At 41.2% G+C, this 20691-nt stretch overlaps 1 protein-coding gene across 5 annotated transcripts in view; it reads left to right on the forward strand.

Moving 5' to 3' along the window:
- The window catches only part of FRAS1 (Fraser extracellular matrix complex subunit 1), a 295321-nt gene that overhangs the window by 182790 nt on the left and 91840 nt on the right, over nucleotides 1-20691 (forward strand). For all 5 annotated transcript variants that reach the window (XM_067557075.1, XM_067557076.1, XM_067557077.1 and 2 more), the window contains exons 25-32: nucleotides 1358-1498; nucleotides 1787-1927; nucleotides 2654-2794; nucleotides 3513-3783; nucleotides 5030-5114; nucleotides 9019-9345; nucleotides 15179-15332; nucleotides 19960-20138. In XM_067557075.1, coding sequence (XP_067413176.1) covers nucleotides 1358-1498; nucleotides 1787-1927; nucleotides 2654-2794; nucleotides 3513-3783; nucleotides 5030-5114; nucleotides 9019-9345; nucleotides 15179-15332; nucleotides 19960-20138 — 1439 coding nt within the window. The remainder of the gene's footprint in view (nucleotides 1-1357; nucleotides 1499-1786; nucleotides 1928-2653; nucleotides 2795-3512; nucleotides 3784-5029; nucleotides 5115-9018; nucleotides 9346-15178; nucleotides 15333-19959; nucleotides 20139-20691) is intronic.

Here is a 20691-nt window from a genome sequence, read left to right on the forward strand (position 1 = left end):
AGATTTTTTCCCATTTTCTTTTTTTTAACAGTCTTCTGTTACATACTTCAGTTTTCAATAAAAAACAAGATTATTGCAAACCCTTCCTTTGTAAATGATTCAGTAAGTGAGCCATCAAACTTTCCAATGGTCTGGTTTTGCAAATCGTTCAACCACGACTCAGCTGAATAATGAATGAGGTTAACATTTGAAATCTTTTTGTAGTAAGTGCATGTAGGATCTTGTGTAGTTATCTGATTATCTTTGGCTTATAAATACTACATCCCTGAACAACATCGAATATTGAGAAAGATTTAGAAGACATGTAAGACTTGAGAGAGTTCCAAAACTCTCCTAGAGAATAATCCATAGTGGAAATATGGTGTGAGGATGATGTAGCTTTATCGTGGACTACCACCACCATTCAAAGCACTATTGCAAATCAATTATTATTAGATACTTATTTCTAACTGGCTCTCTCTACGCCTTGTTTAACTAGGTAGCGAGAGTCTGTTAATATTTCAGTATTGTAGAGAAACAGCACGTAGGGAATTGCACTGAGAGTCAGTATTCTACCCTGGCTCTGCCACAGACCTGCTGTCATTGCACAAGTCACCTCACCTTTCTATGCCTTTCTTTCCCTCCCCACCCTCCCACCCCCCATAGTCTATCTTGTCTACTTAGACTGTAAACTTTTTAGAGCAGGGATTGTCTTGAATCACATATTTGTACAGGGCCTAGCACCAGAATGCTCCTATTGAGGTGCTACTGTAAAATCAAAAATAATATTATAGGTCATTTTATGCTCTTGTGGACTTGGACACCTACACACAGCCTCCACTGAAGGCAGCAGGAGCTGTGCCTGGGAATCAGAAGGTGGATTTAGCCCTAACTATATTTGCTATGCTTTTGGCCTGAGGACTCTCTTCAGTTAGTGACCTTCCTCTTTGGTTAGTCTGAATTGGGAAAGCTTTCGGCACCCTAGAAGTCTGTGAAAGATAAGAAATTGAGGATTTTATTGTGGATAAATACTAATGCTCAGCATTGGTAGATAAGGACCAATGGTACCTAAGCGGCAAGAGCAAATTTCTCTGGCTACAATTCTGTATCGCTGGTAAGCAGGTCCAAGCACTGAACAATACCCATGTTTAACATAATTAGGAAATGTTAAGCTGAAGAGAGGAATTCTTGTTGTTAGAAGAAGGCCCCACGTTAGAAATCTTTCTTATCTTACATCTGTTACACTGTCCTTGCTTTACCTTTCACTGCTTGGATTTTGGCTTCCACAACCAATAGCTTCCTAGTGTGTTAAACGCTTGCACAGTGCTGGATGTGCACAACAGAAGGCTGCCCTACTTTGACATTTTCTTTATTCCAGAGTGTGACTGGAGCTGTAATGCTTGTAAAGGTCCCTTGAGGACTGACTGCCTGCAGTGCATGGATGGCTACGTTCTGCAAGATGGGGCCTGTGTTGAACAATGCCCATTAGCTTTCTACAGGGAAGCAGACACATGCCAACGTAAGTCTCTGTGACACGGCTTGTAGCTATCACTACGGTGCCATGCTTCCCAAGTTCGTTTTCCAATCTGTCTCTAATTCTCATTTGTGTGCATATTAAGTTTTTGATTTTGAAGACATGCCCTAACTTCAGACTCCAAAACCCCTACACACAATGTATCTCTGTCTCTGTAGACCTATAGGTACTAATGTAATCAACCCAGCTGTATATTTATTTTGTACAGGCAGTAGAAAAAGGTGTAGTTGCTAGTATGTAGTGAATTCTTTCAGCTTTGCAAATGCTTTTCAGGGTGTGATGTCCATTGCCTCCAGTGTCACCATCCAAATGAGTGCAGTCGTTGTGAAGCTCCATTTTTCCTCTTGGAAGCCCAATGTGTCCTGGAATGTGGGAAGCAATATTTTGCAGATCGTTCAGAACAGAAATGCACAGGTGAACCGAACTTGTGTGAGAAGCTGGAGTGGATTGAGGTTGCAACTCTTTAGGCTCTATGTACTATTGATTCTCACGTGGCCAACAGGGAACATCTCTGACATGCAGTGATATGAAACTCGTTGCTGACTAGGTGAAATCAGCTTGAGAATTAAGGAATATGCTATGTCTACACTAGAACCCACTTATGGTGAATTTGGACAGAGAGAAATTCCAGGCAAACAGCAACTCTGGTTTTAGTGAACCTCTACTTATGACATTTGCCCATAATAAAAATAATATATGCTGTTATATAATAAATCCACTATATTATAGCTTCTCACTCTATGTTCAGAATAGCTAGTTGTGCAAAGTTTGAGTACATATCCAGATTTTTCAGGTGTGCAAAGCTAACCATGGTTCCACTTAAAACATTCTTTAGTTTTGAAAGATTGTCAGTTTGAAGGAGATTTTCCGTGTTAAATGGGGGATACTAGTAGAACCAGCAACGACCCTCACACCAATAAAAGCTTCCTACAAAGAACACCCACGCTCTGTGTATTGGTGGGTGGGTGTGTTAGCACTTTTAGATACAGTGGGTGTCTTTTTTGGGGTCATTTTTTACCATTAGGCAAGGTAGCTATGGGGAGTAGGTGTCTCCTAATCTAAGAACTGGGATACCTGCACATATCAGTTCTTGTGTTGTTTGTGGTGCCTAATGAAGTTGTGTCTTCCCATCCATATCAGCTTGCCCTGCGGGATGCTTGGAGTGTGACAGTGCCAATGAGTGCCACTTCTGCAATGCCACCACGTTTCTGAAGAACCAGATTTGTATTTCTGACTGTGGTCATGGTTTTTATGGGAATACCAAGACCAGAGAGTGTAAAGGTGAGTTCCTCTCATGGTGGATAAGGAAACTTAACTGACGTTTTTATGACAGGTTTTTGGCTGTAGAGGTAGCATTTGTTTAGTAATATTTTTGAAACCCAAGTTTTGTACAGGCCCTCCATGTTGTTCAGGAACTGGCTATTAAAAGGACTTGAAAGCTAATTTGCTGTAATGTTTCATTTCAGGACAATGTATGCACATGGAATTCCAAGTAAAGTTAATAAGTATAGTTAGGGGTAGCTCTCTTCAACTGCCACATGTCCCTCTCGCCTCCCGTCATTAGTGGATGCGGAATAAAACGCATTGGGAAAAATACATTACAAAGGCAACAATGATATGTTTCATTTTGTGTGTATAAGGCACCATGTGAACATGAACTAATTAATGCCCCTATGAGGGGAAGGTCGGTAAAGTTTGTTATTCCCATTTTACAGATAGGGATACTGAGATAAGAAATGGCTTCCCCAAGCCCACAAAGTCAGTGGCGGAACCTGGATTAGAAATCAGTCCCCCTGAAATGCCCCTCTGTGGTCATTCCTCCAGAGCACCATGTCTTCCAGTAATGAGAGTGACACTACATGGGTCTGGCGCACTATCCAGCAAAGGGCAGTGGCAAACATACACATCTTAGGAGGACAGAGAGGCACATAAACATAGCCTCTGATTATGTAATGAGATCATGTCTTATGTATTAATGACTTTCCCCCCTTATTTCTAGCCAACATGGCTATGTCTGCTCCCCATGTGAATGGTTCACTTACAGTAGGGATTGGTGGGGTAAAGCCACTGGACTTGTCCTTCATGGATGTGCGAGACCTGGGCGACAGAGCTGGAGAACTGCTGTTCCATGTGGTCAACTCTCCCACCAATGGCAGGCTAGCGATAATGGTGAATGGGAAAGACGTGCCACTGAACAAGGGTGACCACTTCAGCTGGGAGGATGTGAAGGAGAAGAGAGTCCGCTTTGTGCACAGCAAAGAGAAATCCAGGTGACTGAGCGTGTCTTTATTTTGATTTCTTGCCTTGAGAAGATGGATGTGTCTCGAAGAGTTACTCACTTGTCAGTCGGCACAACGCTGTAACTGCTTCTTTCTGTGAGGTGCATTCCAATGTCACTTGTGCCAAAGCTGCTGTACCATGCTGTCTGAGACAGCACATTTTTTCCTCTATGTTTAGAATAGGAGATAACTATGATCCAGCTCCATTTAATTTAATGGCAGTTTGCTATTGGATTCAATGGGAGCCAGAGTAGGTCCTATGCTTGGGATCCGATGGTGGTGGTGGTAAAGGTTGATGTTTTAATGGGTGGTTGTGGTATTTAGTTATTTGACACCCAGAGGCAAATATTCAAATAATTATGTAGGTCCACATCCCAACCTGACCTGCACTCAGCCACTGCTGACATCATGCACTCAGTTTTTAGGTCCTGACAGTGTGTTCCATTACTTATGTATTGTACCTAGCAGTGTGCACATCCTAAACAGTTGAGGAAATTACATCTACTGACTGTCACTTGTATGTGCCAGTGTGAGAGTCCACTGGTCATTCAGCCAAATTCCGCACTCAGTTGCACCATCATAGAGCCAGAATAAACACTAGTATCTGGATTAGAATCAGTTTTACACCTGTGTAACTAAGAGCAGAATTTGGCCCATTGATTTCAATAGTAATTTTGCACTTTCAGAACACCTTTGATGTGATATGAATGTTAGCTCATTCTGAATAGATATGAGGCAGCAGCATGTGGTTTTCCGTTGCGCTAGAGATTTCTTTCTTCATGTTCTTCAAAAAGAACTGCCAAGATATTGACTTCAGAATTCTTGTTGCTTCATACTCTACGCTTTGGGGGACCTAATGGGTGGGATTTTCAAAGCATTTTAGTGAATTAGGAGCAAAGATGCCATTGACAGTTAAGGGGACTTTAGTTTCAAAATCACTTAGGTGCTTTTGAAAATCCCACCCAGTATTCTTTAATGGAGACTAATTTATTGAACTTTGCACACACCGGTTTACTGGGAGTAATAATAGGCAAAGGGAAATTGAAGTGTATTATTACGTACTGTGAATGCACTTCATTAAAGATACTATATAAACCCAATTGCAGAAGTATTTAATTCACCTGCCACTAGTCTACTCATTCCTCTTTGAATTTACAGTATTTGATCTTTCTTCTGTTCTATAAGCACATTTCATTCATTTATATTGTTTTATTTTTATGTGGGGGGACTTGTTTAGGAAAGGTCAATTTTCCTTGAAGGTCAGCGATCAGCAGTTCTTCTCCCAGATAGAAGTGATCACCGTGCAAGCACTGTCGACACAGGTAATATAACAAAGTTGAAGAAATCCCTGATTTTTTATGTATGTTTTAAATTTACAAGAGAAACTTGGTGTCTTGCAACAATAACATGAACCTGAGCAAAACTCAGTCAATTTGAATTTCTGCAAGCCAGTGAGATTTTACCAGAGACACACAGGCTAGATTCTCCTTTCATTTACACTGCTGCAAATGAGGAGTTGCTCCATTTAAATTAATAGAATTACACCATGTAAAAGCATCATAAGTGAGAGCAGAATTAGAACCACTGAGTACTGTAGTGCTCTGTACAATTACTATGGTATAGCAGAACGGTAGCTGTCCTAAAGTTAAGGTCGAGAGTCACTTACTGTTTAAAATACTCTTAAGGTTAATGGATGAGAGTCCTTTATTGCACTGCAATTGAGTCATCATTGATCTCTACAGTAGAATTTTTAGTGCTTGAGAGCCTGTAGGTGAGATTTTCCTGTTCCAGGGCTGCTGATTAAATACACTAATAGGAACAAACAGCAAAAGAGCTTTCTAAATGTCTCTGTAGTCATTTATGTATCCCTTAAACTGCTCACCACTTTTACTCATGTTGAGCTTATAGCTCTTTGTGTTCCCATTGTATATTATTATTATTATTTAATATCTATAGTCTGCTGTTGCCTAGAAGCCTCAACCAAGTTGGGGCCCCATTGTGCTAGGTGCTGTACAAACATATAGCAAATGACAGTTCTTGCCCCAAAAAGCTTACAGTCTGCAACACAAAATATAAAAGGTGGATGGGTGAAACAGGTATTTGAAAAGAGGACAGGGTTACAGAATTAATTGGGTCATTTAGCACAGATGAACTGTATATGCAGATCTTAACCAATCAGTAATGGAAATCACATCTCACTACTTTTATGGAGCCTGATTCTCATTTAAACAAAGGCTGTTTTACACCACTCTGGCCCGTGTAAAGGGGGATTGGAATCATGCTCTTTAAGGCCTCTTTATACCATCAAAGCAGTGTAAAACAGCCTGAGTGTTATTGAGAATCAGGGCCATAGACTTATTAGTGCTGATGGTTGCCTGCCTGACTCAGCATCCTTAATCATAATGGGTCATTTCAGAAATATATAAAAGTGTCTTTAATCTCTCCAGTTAGGCTGAGATTTCAGGTTGTTGTGCTGTGCTGTGCTATAGGCTAATTATGGTAGAACTGCTGCCAGCTGCAGCGCAACTCCAAAGCAGAAATGGGGGCGCACTGGGCTGCTGACACCCTCACTACATATAACATTGGTGACCATTTTATTTGGTGTTCCTGGCATGGAAGGTGTTTTTGGGACTCAGAATCTCTTGATCCTGGGAAGTCAATAGGCATGTAGGGTGCTGAGCACCTCACAGGGTTGGGCCCTTTAATGATAACGTGAGGATTTTTTTTTTTTTAAATTTTGATTGCATTTTCTTACTTTTAACCATTATTTTCTATGTGGGCTCAATTAATAGCATACACAATAGGTTACACAACTCAGCAACCCTCCTTACAAGGAAGAACTAGATAACTACTTTGAACCTGGTAAAACTTGGACTGCAACCGGACTTCTTCCCAGGATGTGTAAGGTTGTGTAATGTCTTCAAAACACAGGTTGGGTAGCCCTTGGTCCCGGAGTTAAAGCTGTCGTGTGGCCACATTGGTCTAATCTGTGAATTAAATTTGTTTTCCATAAAACATATGTCTGAGCACCATGTACTTTGTGTAGCAAGGAAATATTTCATTACAGACCTAGTCTTACACCCGTTGAAGTCAGAACTCCCATTGGTTTGAATGGAAGCAGAGTAGAGCTAGGACTAGAAGTCTGATTCAAAGCCTATTGAAGTCAGTTCCAACTCCATTGACTTCTGCGGGCTTTGGGTCAGGCCCTAGGATCAGTATCTGCACCAACACTTCATGCGCTAGGTGAGGTGAAGTGTGAAGGATGCTGCTGACTGATTCTTTTGGAGACAAGGGCTGAATTTAGTCCTGGCATAAGGAGGAGTGATTCCATTGGCTTCAGTGGAAGTTGTGCCTATTTATGCCAATGCTGAATTTAGTCTAATGTCTGGGATGCTTAATTCTCATTTTATCTACTGGAGAAGAGATTTATTGATTAAGAAATTAATAACCCAGTCAAGGGGAAGTAGGTTTTTGCTTTATTATTGTTAAGACTCACTTCTTCATCATCAGAATAATGAAGCACTGTGCATTCCCATATTACTCCAGTCAGTCATTTCCACTTCGAAGCTTTAACATAAGCTGAGGCCTCCCAGCCATTAGGGTGTCACATGGGGTCATTTGTGTGTGGGAAGCCATCACTTTAGATTTCTTTTTAACTTGCACGTTAATTACCCATAGTATATATCATGTGCCTTTGCAGTGGTGTTCCCTACACAGTAATAATATTGGTTTAATAATGTTAGTTTTTGAGGAAAAGAGTGGGTCTGAGATGAAGAGGAGCTGTTCTAAAAATAACTCATATTTCAACAGGGGGATATTAAACTAAGCTTATTACTTTATTTGTATCATGGTTGCGCACAGAGGTTCCCAGAGGGGCGAGGGCCCCATGGTGCTAGGCAGTATGCACACACACAGGGACAAGACAGTCCCTGCCCCCAAGACCTTACAATTAAAGTCGGTGATAGTAGACAGCTAATGGTTGTCTTTGGCTTCTGGTTTTGATTTTTTTTTTAAATCCCTTTTCTAAATGTTCACGTTGCCTGCTTCCTAGACAAAGCAGCACTTGAACCCTGAAGAAAATACACTTACACAGATACATAATAGGTTATAATAAAACTGTGATCTGTGTTATATGCTTTTCCCCAGCCCGCCTCTATCTTTTCTAGTAGACTATAAGCTCTTCACAGCAAAGACAGTCTACTGCTCAGTGTTTGTACAGTGCCTAACTCAATGGGGCCCTGATCTTGGTTGTTCCATAGGCATTACCATAATAAATATGATTAATAATGATGCCACACCACCTGGGACTGCAGTTTCATTTGATAACAAAAACTGAGCATGGTTGGGCTGATCGCTACCTGTATGGGAGATCTCCAAGGAAAGTCCAGAAGATGCAGGAATTGGTAGCAGTGAATGCAATAGGTGGCACTTTTCTCTTGGACTACATATAGAGCCGTTAACCCAGTAGGTGCCACAGGAGGCAGCATTGTCTGTTACATAAAAATATGTGCTGAAACTTCATGGACGTTTTCCCCCTCGTCGTAGCCCTACCTTGACAGGAATGATGTCTTCTTCTTCTTGGTCAGTGGGCAAGTGAGAGGGTTGTAACTGGACACCAGGACAGCAAGTGTTAAGGCATAGACGTTGTAGAGAGTGTGTGTGTTTGTAAATTGTCCATCAAGACAGCAGGGCAGGATTATTTTTGCTCAAACCTGATATTTATTTCCATAAATACTCAAGATTTCGAAGTCTCCTTGTTCCAGCTAGGCCGGTTTCATTTGCATATGTGTATGAAAGATAGCCCTCCCAAAATCAGGGTGACAGCTCTAGCAGTCAGTTACTGTCAGAGTTCCCATTGACTGAAGGAAAACCAGGCTTTGTATCTGGAGGATCTTATCCAACTGTCCAAGCAGAGCAGCAGAGGAAATATACAGACCATGACTAGGTAACTACATTGCATAAATGTCCTGAGGTTTTTTGTTCAGCTTGCTGTAGTGTGAGAATCCTCCTTTCTAAGGTAATTAAATCTGTCTAACTTGCTAGATATGCTAAGATTTCACCTTGTGGGGAAGAGTGCAGTTAGTGAATCCCAGCCATTTAGAAATAGGGGATTCCCAGCACATGAAGGGAATTGATCTCCCCACCCCACACCTTTCTTCCCAGACTTCCGTCATTATTAGAACACTGTGGCTTAGCAAACAGTTAAGAGCTGTTGTTATGTTTCAGGCCCCATACGTGCTAAGGAATGAAGTCCTCTTTATCCGCAGAGGGGATATTGGATCAATAACAACCATGTTGCTTGATATTCGAGACAACGACAATCCCCAGGATGTAGTGGTGGTGGTTTTAGACCCTCCACATCATGGCCAGCTGGTCAAAGCTCCAGGAGACACAGCCTCTGCAGTCCAAGTATTCCATCTTGATGACCTGGCAAATGGACTCCTACAATACGCTCAGGATGACTCTGATAGTCTGGATGATATGATTCTTCTGCAAGTGAATGATGGGCACCACTTCCAGAACATCCTGTTCCACATTAAGATTTCTCCCAAGGTATGTTCCTTTCTGCAGTGGTTAAGCCAGTATATCTGTGGGGCGGTTAGAAACTAGACATCGCTGACTGGGATATGGCGAGGGAGGGGCAAAGTGGCAGGTTAGGTTTGTGTTTGTAAAATCTTGTCTGTTGACATTTTGGTTTGTAGCCCCAAAGCGAGCAGTGGTTTAACTTCTGTGGTTCCGCTTAGCTAAAGAGTTCCTGTTTCAGTTCATCTCTAGCTTCAGTTTGAGAGTTGGAAATGCACCATCCTTTTCTTTCATGTGGAAGCAGTGGGCATGTGAGAGGAAGGGGGCCTGACTCTACCATCACTCCCTAGGAGCAAGGGATACTGAGGTGATGGTAGCAATTAGCAAGCAATAGTCTGATATTAGCAATGGGCCCCAGTTGAAAAGTTCACATCTGGATCCAAATATCCCGCAAAGTCTGAGGGCTTGTCTACATTTACCTCCAAGATTCGGCGGCAGTCGACCAGAGTTACGCAAGCTACACAAAAAACTTGCGTAATTCCCATCGACTTCTCTGCTTCTCTTCTGCGCGCCGTCTTCACTGCACTGCGGTTCCCATCGACGCAGCACTATGCCACTTGAGAAGGTGGTCTTAATACGTCGATTTCTGGATCAACTGAGTGGGTCTTCACTGACCGCTCAGTCGATCCAGAGAAATCGGTCTGACGCTGGCGAATTTGCCGCCATCAGTGAAAACGTAGCCTGAGTGTGTGCTGATCAGGGGATTTGAGTCAGCAAATTATAGAGTTAGTGGCCAGAAACGAAGTTCTGATCCATATAAGGATTCAAACTTCCCCAAAGTGTGGAGGTGTTTGGGTTTGGGGCCCATTTATGACTGGCTTTAAAGTGAGTTATTCATTTGACTTCCTGGCTAGAGGTTATGTTACGTAGCTAGCGGACATCAGTAGAGGACTGTGGAAGAGAAATACAGGACTGCTTGGTGTTTGGAAAGGAGAGTTCTTCTGTTAGCACCTGACACAGTAAGTTAGTGTTCCACAGTCAATACTAAACTGTGAGAGGAATGAACATATCTGGAAAATGAGTTCCAGCGGGGTAGCTGTGTTAGTCTGTTTTCAGCAAAACAACCCGAGTTCTGTGGCACCCTAAAGACTAAGATATTTATTTGGGTATAAGCTTTCATGGGCAGAAACCCACTTCTTCAGATGTTATTGTCATAAGATAAGACTTCAAAAAGTCAAGAATTTGTCCATTTCCTGACCCTTTACTTGATATTTGCCACCTGAGAAGAGGTCAAATTTGTGCAGTCATACTATTGTGTACTGTGGAACCCAAGAATTACAACTGACTTTGCTGTGTAACTTTGGCCAAGTCGTTAATCTTTCTGTGCTAAAGGTTAGTGCTATTCTCCCGTTCTTTTGTCTGTCTTGAAAATTGTGAGCTCAGATTGTAAGGTCTTTGGGGCAGGGCTGTCTCTATGTGTACGGGGCCCTCTTCTCATTTGAGACTGTAACATAAATAGTAAAAATAAGTTGCATGACTCGAGCACATCCATCAAATATTCAGAAAATGATTGGCACTGACTCATTTGGGCTTCACCAGAATTAGAGCAGCCACACCCATCCTGTCTGTGGATCAGTGCCTTTTGCTGCTTCCCCACAGCTCAGAACTAGCCCTTAGGACTCAAGCTAACAGAAAAAGAATTGTTAGATGTTTGGAAGCCGCTCAGTCGTTGAAAGTGCTTTTTGATATTGATTAGCCAGGTTTTGTAGCAAATGACGATGATGGGTGAATTGCTGAGTATAGTTTGTTTTATTAACCAATTTCACTCTGCCTTGTCTCGCATTATTTTCCCAAGTTCCCCTTTGCAACATTTAGTTACAAAGAGCAATTGAGGTAGTGAGACAGAGATGAGAGCAGAGCAGGATTTCACTTGAGGTAGGGCTGGCAGATACCCAGTTTCTGCCTTACCCTAATTATCACCTTTCTGCAATAACCTTGGGAGACGAATTAGATGCAAGGTTTATTTCAGAAGAGGTGCTGTCTAGATGCACACAGGGCTTCTTTTTTCTTCCTAGTTTTCATCCAAAATTTGTTTCAGATTCTGCTATAACCCTAATTGGAGGGTACTTTTACCCCTGCTTCTAATCTAAGTTCATGAGGCTTATTACTATGCAATACCAAAGTGCTATGTCACGATTTGAAAACATTTCTAGGATTTCTATTGAATTGGCTTAGAGAGTAATCTTTTAATGTTTTCATCTATTGAAGCACTATAATCATAGAGCCATGAAGTAAGGACAACTGAAGCTTTGGAGTATTATGTAATTGAGACATTTGCTTATCCACACCAACTGTGTTGGTTTCTGCAAAGTATTTTCTTGTGTGCTTGTGTTTGCTGACAGCCTGATCTTCAGTATTTGTAAGGCCCCATCCAAGGACTGTATGAACTATTGGAGCCTAAAAGATTGGCTTCATTTTCAAGATCACTTAGTAATTATTTGCATTTCTGTATTGTGCCCCTTAACCCTTTTATGTTGCTGTTTGTCCTGCCACTAATGATACTCTACTGGGAAACAGTGAGCCCATGCCCTGGAAGATGTACCATCTGGCAGCATCAGATCAGCCAAAGGGCATTAGACCTGGCTGCAAGTTGTGCGTTTCTTTTAGGTATCAGCCTTGGTAATGGGATATGGAACCCTTTGCCTCGCGGGTGGCCAAAAGATACTTCAAACAACTATCTGATTTAAGTTCTCTGTACTAAGGGCTAGTAGTCTCCGTTCATTTTGTAGTGGATGAGTGTCTCTTGTTGGCAGTTTCAGCAGGAAAGACCAGGTTTGAATGAGCACAGAGACTGAACTACCTTCTCATCATGAGGGGCAATTCAGCCAGGTCACAGTTAAGGCGCATTGGCAAGCCAGTGTGGTCGGCAGCGTGGCCCACGCGATACCTGCTGTGTGGTGAAACAGAGAGGACTTTAGTCTGCAGCATTCTTGAGTACTCATGAAAGATGCCCTGGAATTCATGTGTGCGCACACACAAAGCAGAAAGATGACAATCAGCCTTACCACTGGTAAACAAACATCTGACATGCTTCCACCTGTTTCACTGACCTCCGGGGGAGACCTGACTCTGGCCTAGCTGTAACTTGTCACTTACAAATAAAAGGATTAGCAAGCAAGAAAGAATATTTTGCTGAACACATTTTTATTAATTAGTTGGATCGCAGCATGAAAGTCAGCTGGGAATGTTATTGCAGAATGACTGATTGACTTACTGTGGGGAGTGAAAAGCCCTTCATTCATTCATCCCTTGGAAACAAGAGGATGCCATTGTTGCTCTGGAACTGTGACCTTGCTTTTAATTAACATTTGTTTGGAAATTTTTTCTCCTTAAACAGTGCATTTTTTTTGGTCCTCACCCTCAAAGTGCTCTGAAGCACAGCTCCACTCTTGTTTCTCCCCTGCCATAATAAATCCAGTAATCTCTCTGACCCTTTCAAACTGGTAATTTCCTGCTGCATATTTATGCTTTGATGTTGGACTCCACAAGTCCCGTGACATCACTGACACTTCAAGACAGGTGGAAAGTTGCCATGGGCATTGTTAGGGTTCTCTTAGTTGGCAACCAGTTCCATCTTACTTCTGCTCAGCTCTTTTAAAGAATAAAGGGGTCATTTGTTCTAGGGGAACTGATGATCCTAAATGCAGTAAAATTTAGACTGCATGAAGTTCTGATTAAAAAAAATAGCATTATGCAAAATCAATGTAGCTCATTTTAAACGGATTAAAAGTTGACTGATAGATCTCAAAAAGTAATTGTCAATGTGGAGTTATCATCCAATGGAGGTGTTTTAGTAGATCCCTCAGGGATCATCCAGGGATCTGTGCTTGGTCCAGTGTTATTCAATATTTTTATAAACAATTTGAAAGAAAATATAAAATAATTGCTGATAAAGTTTTTAGATAACACAAAATTTGGTGAAGTGGTAAGTAATGAGGACAGTTAAGCTATACAGAACAGTCTGGATTGTTTGGTAAACTAGGTTTATTTGAACAACATGCAGTTTAATGCAGCCAAATGAAAGTCATACATGTAAGAACCAAGACTGTGGGTCACATTTACAGGATGTGCAGGACTGTAGCCTAAAAAGTAGTGTCTGAAAAGGAGATTGGGGTCATGTTGGATAGCCCAACTGAATAGGAGCTGCCAGCATCATGTTATGGCTAAGAGGGCTAATACAATTCTTGACTGTAATGCAGGGCAATATTGAGTAGGTGAATGGGAGTGTTATTACCAGTGTATACATTATTAATTAAACCATTGCTGGAGTACTGTGACGTGTTCTGCTGTCCACTCTTCAAGAAGGATGTTTAAAAATTGGAAAGGCTTTCAGAAAAGAGCTACAAGAAAATCTACCTTACAGTGGAAGACTTAGGAAACTCAATATATTTAGCTTATCAAAGAGAAGATTGAGGTGGCTTGTATAAGTACTTACATGGGGAGAGAAATTCTGATATTAGAGTGCTCCTAAATTTAGTAGACAAAGGTATAATAAGATGGCTGGAAGATGAAGCTAGATAAATTCAGACTATAAATAAGGCACAAATGTTTGACAGTGAAGGTAATTAACCACTGGAATATTTACCAAGGGATGTGGTAGATTCTCAATTACTTGAAGTCTTTAGATTAAGACTGGATGTCTTTCTTAAAAACGCATTCTAGCCAAACCACAAGATATGGGCTTGATACAGGAATTGCTGGATGAAATTCTGGGTTACACAGGAAGTCAGACGAGATGATCATACTGGCTTCCTCTGGCCTTCAAACCTAATAATCTAGGATGAGGTGTGTGAGAACTTGTCACTGTTGTTAAAATTGGCTTTACCTCAGGATAAATTTGACTCCCACATATTTATTTTCCAGCGGAAAACTTCCTCTGTCACAAATAAAGCAGGCAGAACTTCAGGTTTATGTGTCTCCAGACACACTACTACACCCAAACCCCTCAGTCATTTCATGTATTCACAAACACTTTTGCAATTGCAGAACTGTATCAGAAAAGTTTTCCCCATTTTTTGATAGCTAGTGGGGAAAAGTGTTACACTTGGACTTGCTTGCTAGTGTGTGAAAGGGGTGAGAGATTGAAGTAGTTGCCAGGGCCTGTGTGTATTGAAGAGTCATTATTCCACTTCAATGAAAATTATAGACACTTTTTAAACTTTAAAAGGTTGGGAATGTTTTTATTTATGGCTTGTTTTTAAATGAGGGTGTGGTTTATAAGCATCCTCAAAGAAATGTGTTTTGAGAAGGGATTTCAAGGAGGCGAGATAGGACTCATGGGGGATACAGTCAGATGTGTATTCTAGGCCTGGACAAAGATTTTAGCAGTGGAGATAGTGAGGATTTTTCAAGTCTCATAGAGATGAACCTGACTGGAGAGAAGCTGCAAAGGTAAAGAAAGGGAAATAGAAGATGCATCAGGAGACTGAGGATGAGGAAGACAATACTGTTTAAATGCAGAGGTGAAAAGGACACTGAGAGAGACTGGGGATGACGGTACAGGAGAGGATTAGGGAGGGAGTGACTGAGGTCAGGAGGAGTTGGGCTCACAGGAGACAAGAAGAAAATCACAAATGGGACTGAAGGAGGAGAAAGTGGAAAGGAAGAAGGGGTGGGAAAGGGAGTGGTAGGGCAGGGAGCATCCCTCTTTGAAGCAGATGAGGAGACTCAAAGAAAGTCAGCTGCATCACGAGTTCTGCAATATTCAGCCTCATCCTTCTTGCTTAAAAATTTTCTTATATTGGCCCATTATCATTGCTCTTCAACCAAGTCTCTGCTGCTGTTTCCCCCACCCCACTTGCAGAGTGATGAAGGTCCCCGGCTGGTTACTAACCCCCTGGTGTGGGTCCCAGAAGGAGGCATGCTGCAGATCACCAACAGAATTTTGCAAGCAGAGGTGCCTGGTGCCACTGAATCTGAGATCACCTACACAATCATCAAGGACCAGCCAAGATACGGTAACTTATTAATTTTACCGCCAGGAGATATCCCTGTTGTGCGCCTTCTCTTCTTCTTCCTTGGAGTCTCCCACCCTTAACAGAAATACAAAGTTCCAATTCTCTCAGAGACAGGAACGCTCAGCATAGACTAAGGAAATGATAGTTCCATGGTATTTTGTACATGTCAAATGGCTTTGGAGAACACAGTTTGTTATAGCACTGTGTTTAAATACAATCAGAGATTAATAGTTAAACGTGATGTCCAAATCCCACATCTGTCCTGTTAAAATGTGTGCCTAGGCTTATAAAACAGTCATGCCTGGATTCCAATCTGAACGCCTCAATGGTGGGTCTGCACTTTCCATTTCATTGTCCATGTTTGAAAATTCATTGCACTCTCTGGAGTTAATATGGATTTACGCCCAGATGCTCAAAGGTATTTGGACACCTAGCTCCCATGGATTTCAGTGGAAGCTGGGCACCAAAGGTATTTAGGCACCTAGCACCCATTGATTTCAGTGGAAGCTGGGCACCAAGTACCTCTGAGGATCTGGGACATACACCCTTGTTGGAGCATAATATCACCCACTGTGTGCCAAATGATAACTGCATGTGATTCCATGTCATCGTAGCTGTGTTGGTCCCTGGATATTAGAAGGATCAGGTGGGTGAGGTAATACCTTTTATTGGACCAACTTCTGTTACCTCACTCACTCACCTTGTTTCTCTAACATCATGGGATGAATTCTGGCTTAATAGCAGCGCAGAGTAGCATATATCCTGGGCACATCTTAGCAAAAGCCCTCTGAGGACAAAAAAATAGTTTTTTGATTATTTTGTAATGAAGGGTTCATTGGTGTGAGCTAAATTGCTGGTATTTGAAATCCTTCGATAAGCCTTATCTCCTAATTCCCATTGTGGGCTCTGATCTCTGAGTGATGGCATTCACATGCAGTCCACAGTCTGCAGAACTGCAGGTGTTAAAAGCATCCTTCAGGCTGAGGGGAAGGGAGGGTGGTAAGTAATGGGATTTGTGACTAAGGTACAAATTTAGAGAAGCTGGTTTATTTCTTAAACAGCTGCTGACACCTCCCAGAAGGCAATGATAAAAACAGTGCTACTGTTCAGTTCATATTTATATGAATCCTATATTATCTAGGGGTAAGGAGTGTGCATCAATTTTAATAATTTGACATATATGTAGGAAAACAGGATTTTTTTCCTTAAGAGTTCATCTCCTGCTGCCTAACCCTAATCTGAAGTTATAATCCTCTGGTTGTATCATTGTAATTATCTCCACAAGAACTATTTGTGATGATACAAACAGAGGTTTATGGCTTTAGCTGAGGAATAAACAGCAAGAGCCTTTGATCGTCAAAGTTTTCTGTGAAATATTATCCCTAATAGTAATAATATTTTTTTAAAAACCAGGGAAATATAGAAAACAGGTCCTGAGTAAACGAGGGCTCCTGCACAAGCGAAATTTCAGATCCCTGACACTTGTGTGCATTTTCTAGTCTCAGCCTATTGTTGTTCCAGACCAATAAAAAATGAATCACCTATATATTTACATTTGCTTAATGCTTCCTTATGATTTGTGGGGGTACAGCAACTCCAGGGGCTAAATCCTGGCCCCATTGAAGAAGTCACAAAATTCCAATTGACTTCAGTAGGATCAGGATTTAACTCCAGGTCTGTAATATTAGTAAAATGAATGAGAATTGGGCATCCAAAGATACTGACTCATGTGAGTAAAGGTATCAGAATTAGGCCTATTAGGTTAAAAGACCATGCTATTAAGGGAATATTAGTGTAGTTGGCAGTGATAAAACAGAAGCATGATATGCCAGCCTGCTGTTTTTTATTACTCAGACATCATTTGAATGTGGTTTTGGGAATGAAGTAAGAGCGCTTAAAATGAATATTTTGCAAAGCAGAATGATTAATGCTACAAAAAGAGCTAAAATAATTTATATGGATTTTGATTGGTAGCTAAGAGGGATACTTTCAAAGGTCAATGGATAGGTGAAATTCACAATTAAACACAGATTATTCAGTGGGAGATTGGAGCTTACTGTATGTGCAGTCTACATTTGTATCCATGAGTATGAAAACATAGGATGATGTGTAATTATTAGCACAGATTATATATAACACTAAAACAAATGAGTAAAATTAAATTTTGAGGACCATCAGTTGATGTAAATTAGCATAGCTCTATTGACTTAAGTGAAGCCAGGAATACTGTGTTCAGTTCTGGTGTCCCCAATTCCTGAAGCATATTGAAAAAATGGAGACTGTTCAGAGAAGAGCTGTGAGAATGACTGAAAAATTGACAAACATGCCTTATAGTTAAAGACTCAAGGAACTCGGTCTATGTAGTTTATCAAAGAGAAGAGTAAAGGTGACTTAATCACAATCTATAAGTACAGACATGGAGAAAAGAAATTTGGTAATAGAGGGGTCTTCATACTAGCAGACAAAGGTATAACAAGATTAAATATCTGGAAGTTGAAGCTAAACATATTCAGACTCTAAATAAGGTGAAAAATGTTAGCAATGAGGGTAATTAACCATTGGAATAATTACCAAGGATTGTGGTGGATTCTCCATCACTGGCAATTTTTAATCAAGAATGGATGTTTTTCTAAAAGATCTCTAGTTCAGCCACAGCTTTTGCACTTGAAGCAAGCATTAATTCAGGGAAGTCTTGTGGGTATATCTACATTGCATGCTAAGCCCAAGCTTGACTCAGGTTTGAACCCCAGAGCACTTTCCATCCATAAACGAATCAGTCTGTCTCAAATCAGCAAGCACTTAGAACCCTGGTCTTAGAACCCCATTAGGAGGGTGCATCAGATCCCGAGTCATGCTGTGACTCAGGTCTAAGCCTGATCATTTTGAAGTGTGGATGCAGGTCAAGCCACAGACCTGAGATGGAAGGTCTGTGTAGTGCTGTATGAATGTGTTAGCATGGCTATGCTAGGACCAGCAGTTGTGAAGCCAGGATTACAATGCACCGTGGACACTCAAGCATGGGTTTGGGAACGCCAAGTCCACAAGCTCAGGTCCTGCAGACATGGGCTTAGTGTGTGGTGTAGACATACCTTGTTATGCAGGAGGTCTCACTAGATGGTCTCAGCGGTCCTTTCTGTCCTTAAAATTGATTAATCTATACGTGCTGAGGATCCAGCTCTAGAACTGCATACAAAACGTGAAAGAATAATACAGTCTTAATTATCCTAATATGAAAAAATCTATATTGCTCTTATTGCAATTGACAGAAAAACTGTTGTTGAAATCAATGGTGCAGGATAAGGCCATCATTCTAGAAATGTTCTGAAGTTTTGTTCTGAAGTTATAGAGTATACATCTGATTTACTGACTGTGTGGGTTTATTTTATCCAGGTATTTGCATTTTAAATAATTTAGAAGTTATAGATTAAATAGACATCACAGCAGACTTATGGGAGTAGCACTGTCAGTTGCAAAAACATTTATAATAAGACACTGAACAAAGGAATCTACATCTTCAGCATAATGGAATCATTTACTTGAGTGTTAGAATGGATGAAGAGTTAGGAATTCACGAGTCCCAAGAGAACATCCTAATATCTATTCAGAGGTGATTCAAAGACATTTAAGATCACATGGGTCCCTTATTTGATAAGATTTTTGTTTGATTTGTTTGTATTTATATATAAGATTTTGAACACATATTGAATTGTGTGTCACTGAATAAAATATTTCAGATCAAGGTTTTGATGTCCTTTCTCTCAGTGAGTAACACTTGACTCTGTGTAGTCTAAAGGAAGTCAGCGGGGCTACTCATGGAGTAAAGTGTTGTTCGACATGAGTAAGGGTATAAGAATCTCCTTCTATATATATTTTAAGGGCCAAAGTTGGTCAATAACAGGATAGATCCTCCAGTGATGTACATTGAACCCAGTGGAGCTAGGACAATTTACACCTACTGAGGATCTGTCAGGCTGTGTGTAAAAGCTGATGTAAGTGCAATGTTTTCCATGTGATGTCACGGATCTTTAAACTGCATATTATTCTGACTAGAAGCTATAGATTTGCAGAATTTTTACATCAGTTAAAAATATTGGGTGTTTGACTATATTAGTTCAGCATTGTATATGTGCTGAATATTTCCATTTAATGAAACTACTAAAGAATAAAATGATAGGGTTAAAAGGCGCACAAAAACATCAGACAAACTGAGCCAGAAAGAATTAAAGTGTACTCTATATGTTGCCACACACACTTCTAAAGAGTCAGCTCTTTGTATGCGTAGCGGTAGGTAGGGTGGTCTGGGAGCAGCATACTGGCACTTCGGAGACCTGGGTTCTGTTGCTGGCTCAGCCATACACCTCCCACGTGACGTTGGGCAAGTTACTTGATCCACCATATGCCACAGTCACTCATCTCCGGAAATGGATTTCCCTACCTCACAGGGGTGTTCAGAGGCTGAGATCCACTAATGATTTTGGAGTGTTTTCATCTAGAGCCAGACCAGTAAACAGAAGAGGCTGCCAATGGGTGAAGACTTTTCCCTTTGAGTGCACGTTGGTTGTGGGAAGGATACACACTCCTCCTTTTCTCATACTCGGGCTCTCCATGTTCACGTCTGCTTTCTCAGGTGAGGTGGTTCTTCTGGTTCCAATGTCAGCAGATGGCCCCGCTGAATCATGGCAGCGTTTGCCTGATGGAAGAGCCGCCACACCAACCACCTCTTTCACCCAGCAGGACATCAATGAAGGCATTGTGTGGTATAGGCACTCTGGATCCCAGACAGAGAGTGACTCCTTCTTCTTCCAGGTATCAATATCTGTCTTGCCATTGTTACTTAGCAAACTGTCCCAGAGCAGCTTGTATTTTCCTCTGCAATTTACTCACTTGGCTGTGCCTTAACCGTTATCAGGATCAATATTTGTGCCTGGTGACAGAAAGGTTTCATCATGAAAAGAGTCCCTGTAGATAGGATCAAACATTACAGTCTTAGTGCAGGTAAAACTCCCATTGATGCCAAAGAGAGTTTTGTCTGACGGCAGGATGTGGCCCATTGTAATGACTGCAGCAGCAGAGGTATCCATCAGCAAAGCTGATTTGTTAGGGTAACTGTTGCATGGTGAGGCTGACCTCATTCAGCAAGTCACATACCACATTGCAAATCTAGGGGGAAATTGCCTTTCAAACGACATACAAAGGGGACTCCCGACTCCTAAAAGTTTGTCCGAAAAGTGTAGTACCTCCATCCCAAAGAGGAGTAAGCTGTCAAGAGGAGAAGTAAAAGCACCATTCCAGTAGTGATATTCTGCCAGTAGCCTCTCTTGGCAGGAGATGGAAGAGTAAAGTAATTAAAAAGGTCTCC

Source organism: Emydura macquarii, unplaced genomic scaffold (assembly GCF_026122565.2).
Source record: "Emydura macquarii macquarii isolate MOO-44397 ecotype Brisbane River unplaced genomic scaffold, CSIRO-AGI_Emac_v2 contig_1790, whole genome shotgun sequence".
Lineage (NCBI taxonomy): Eukaryota > Metazoa > Chordata > Testudines > Chelidae > Emydura > Emydura macquarii.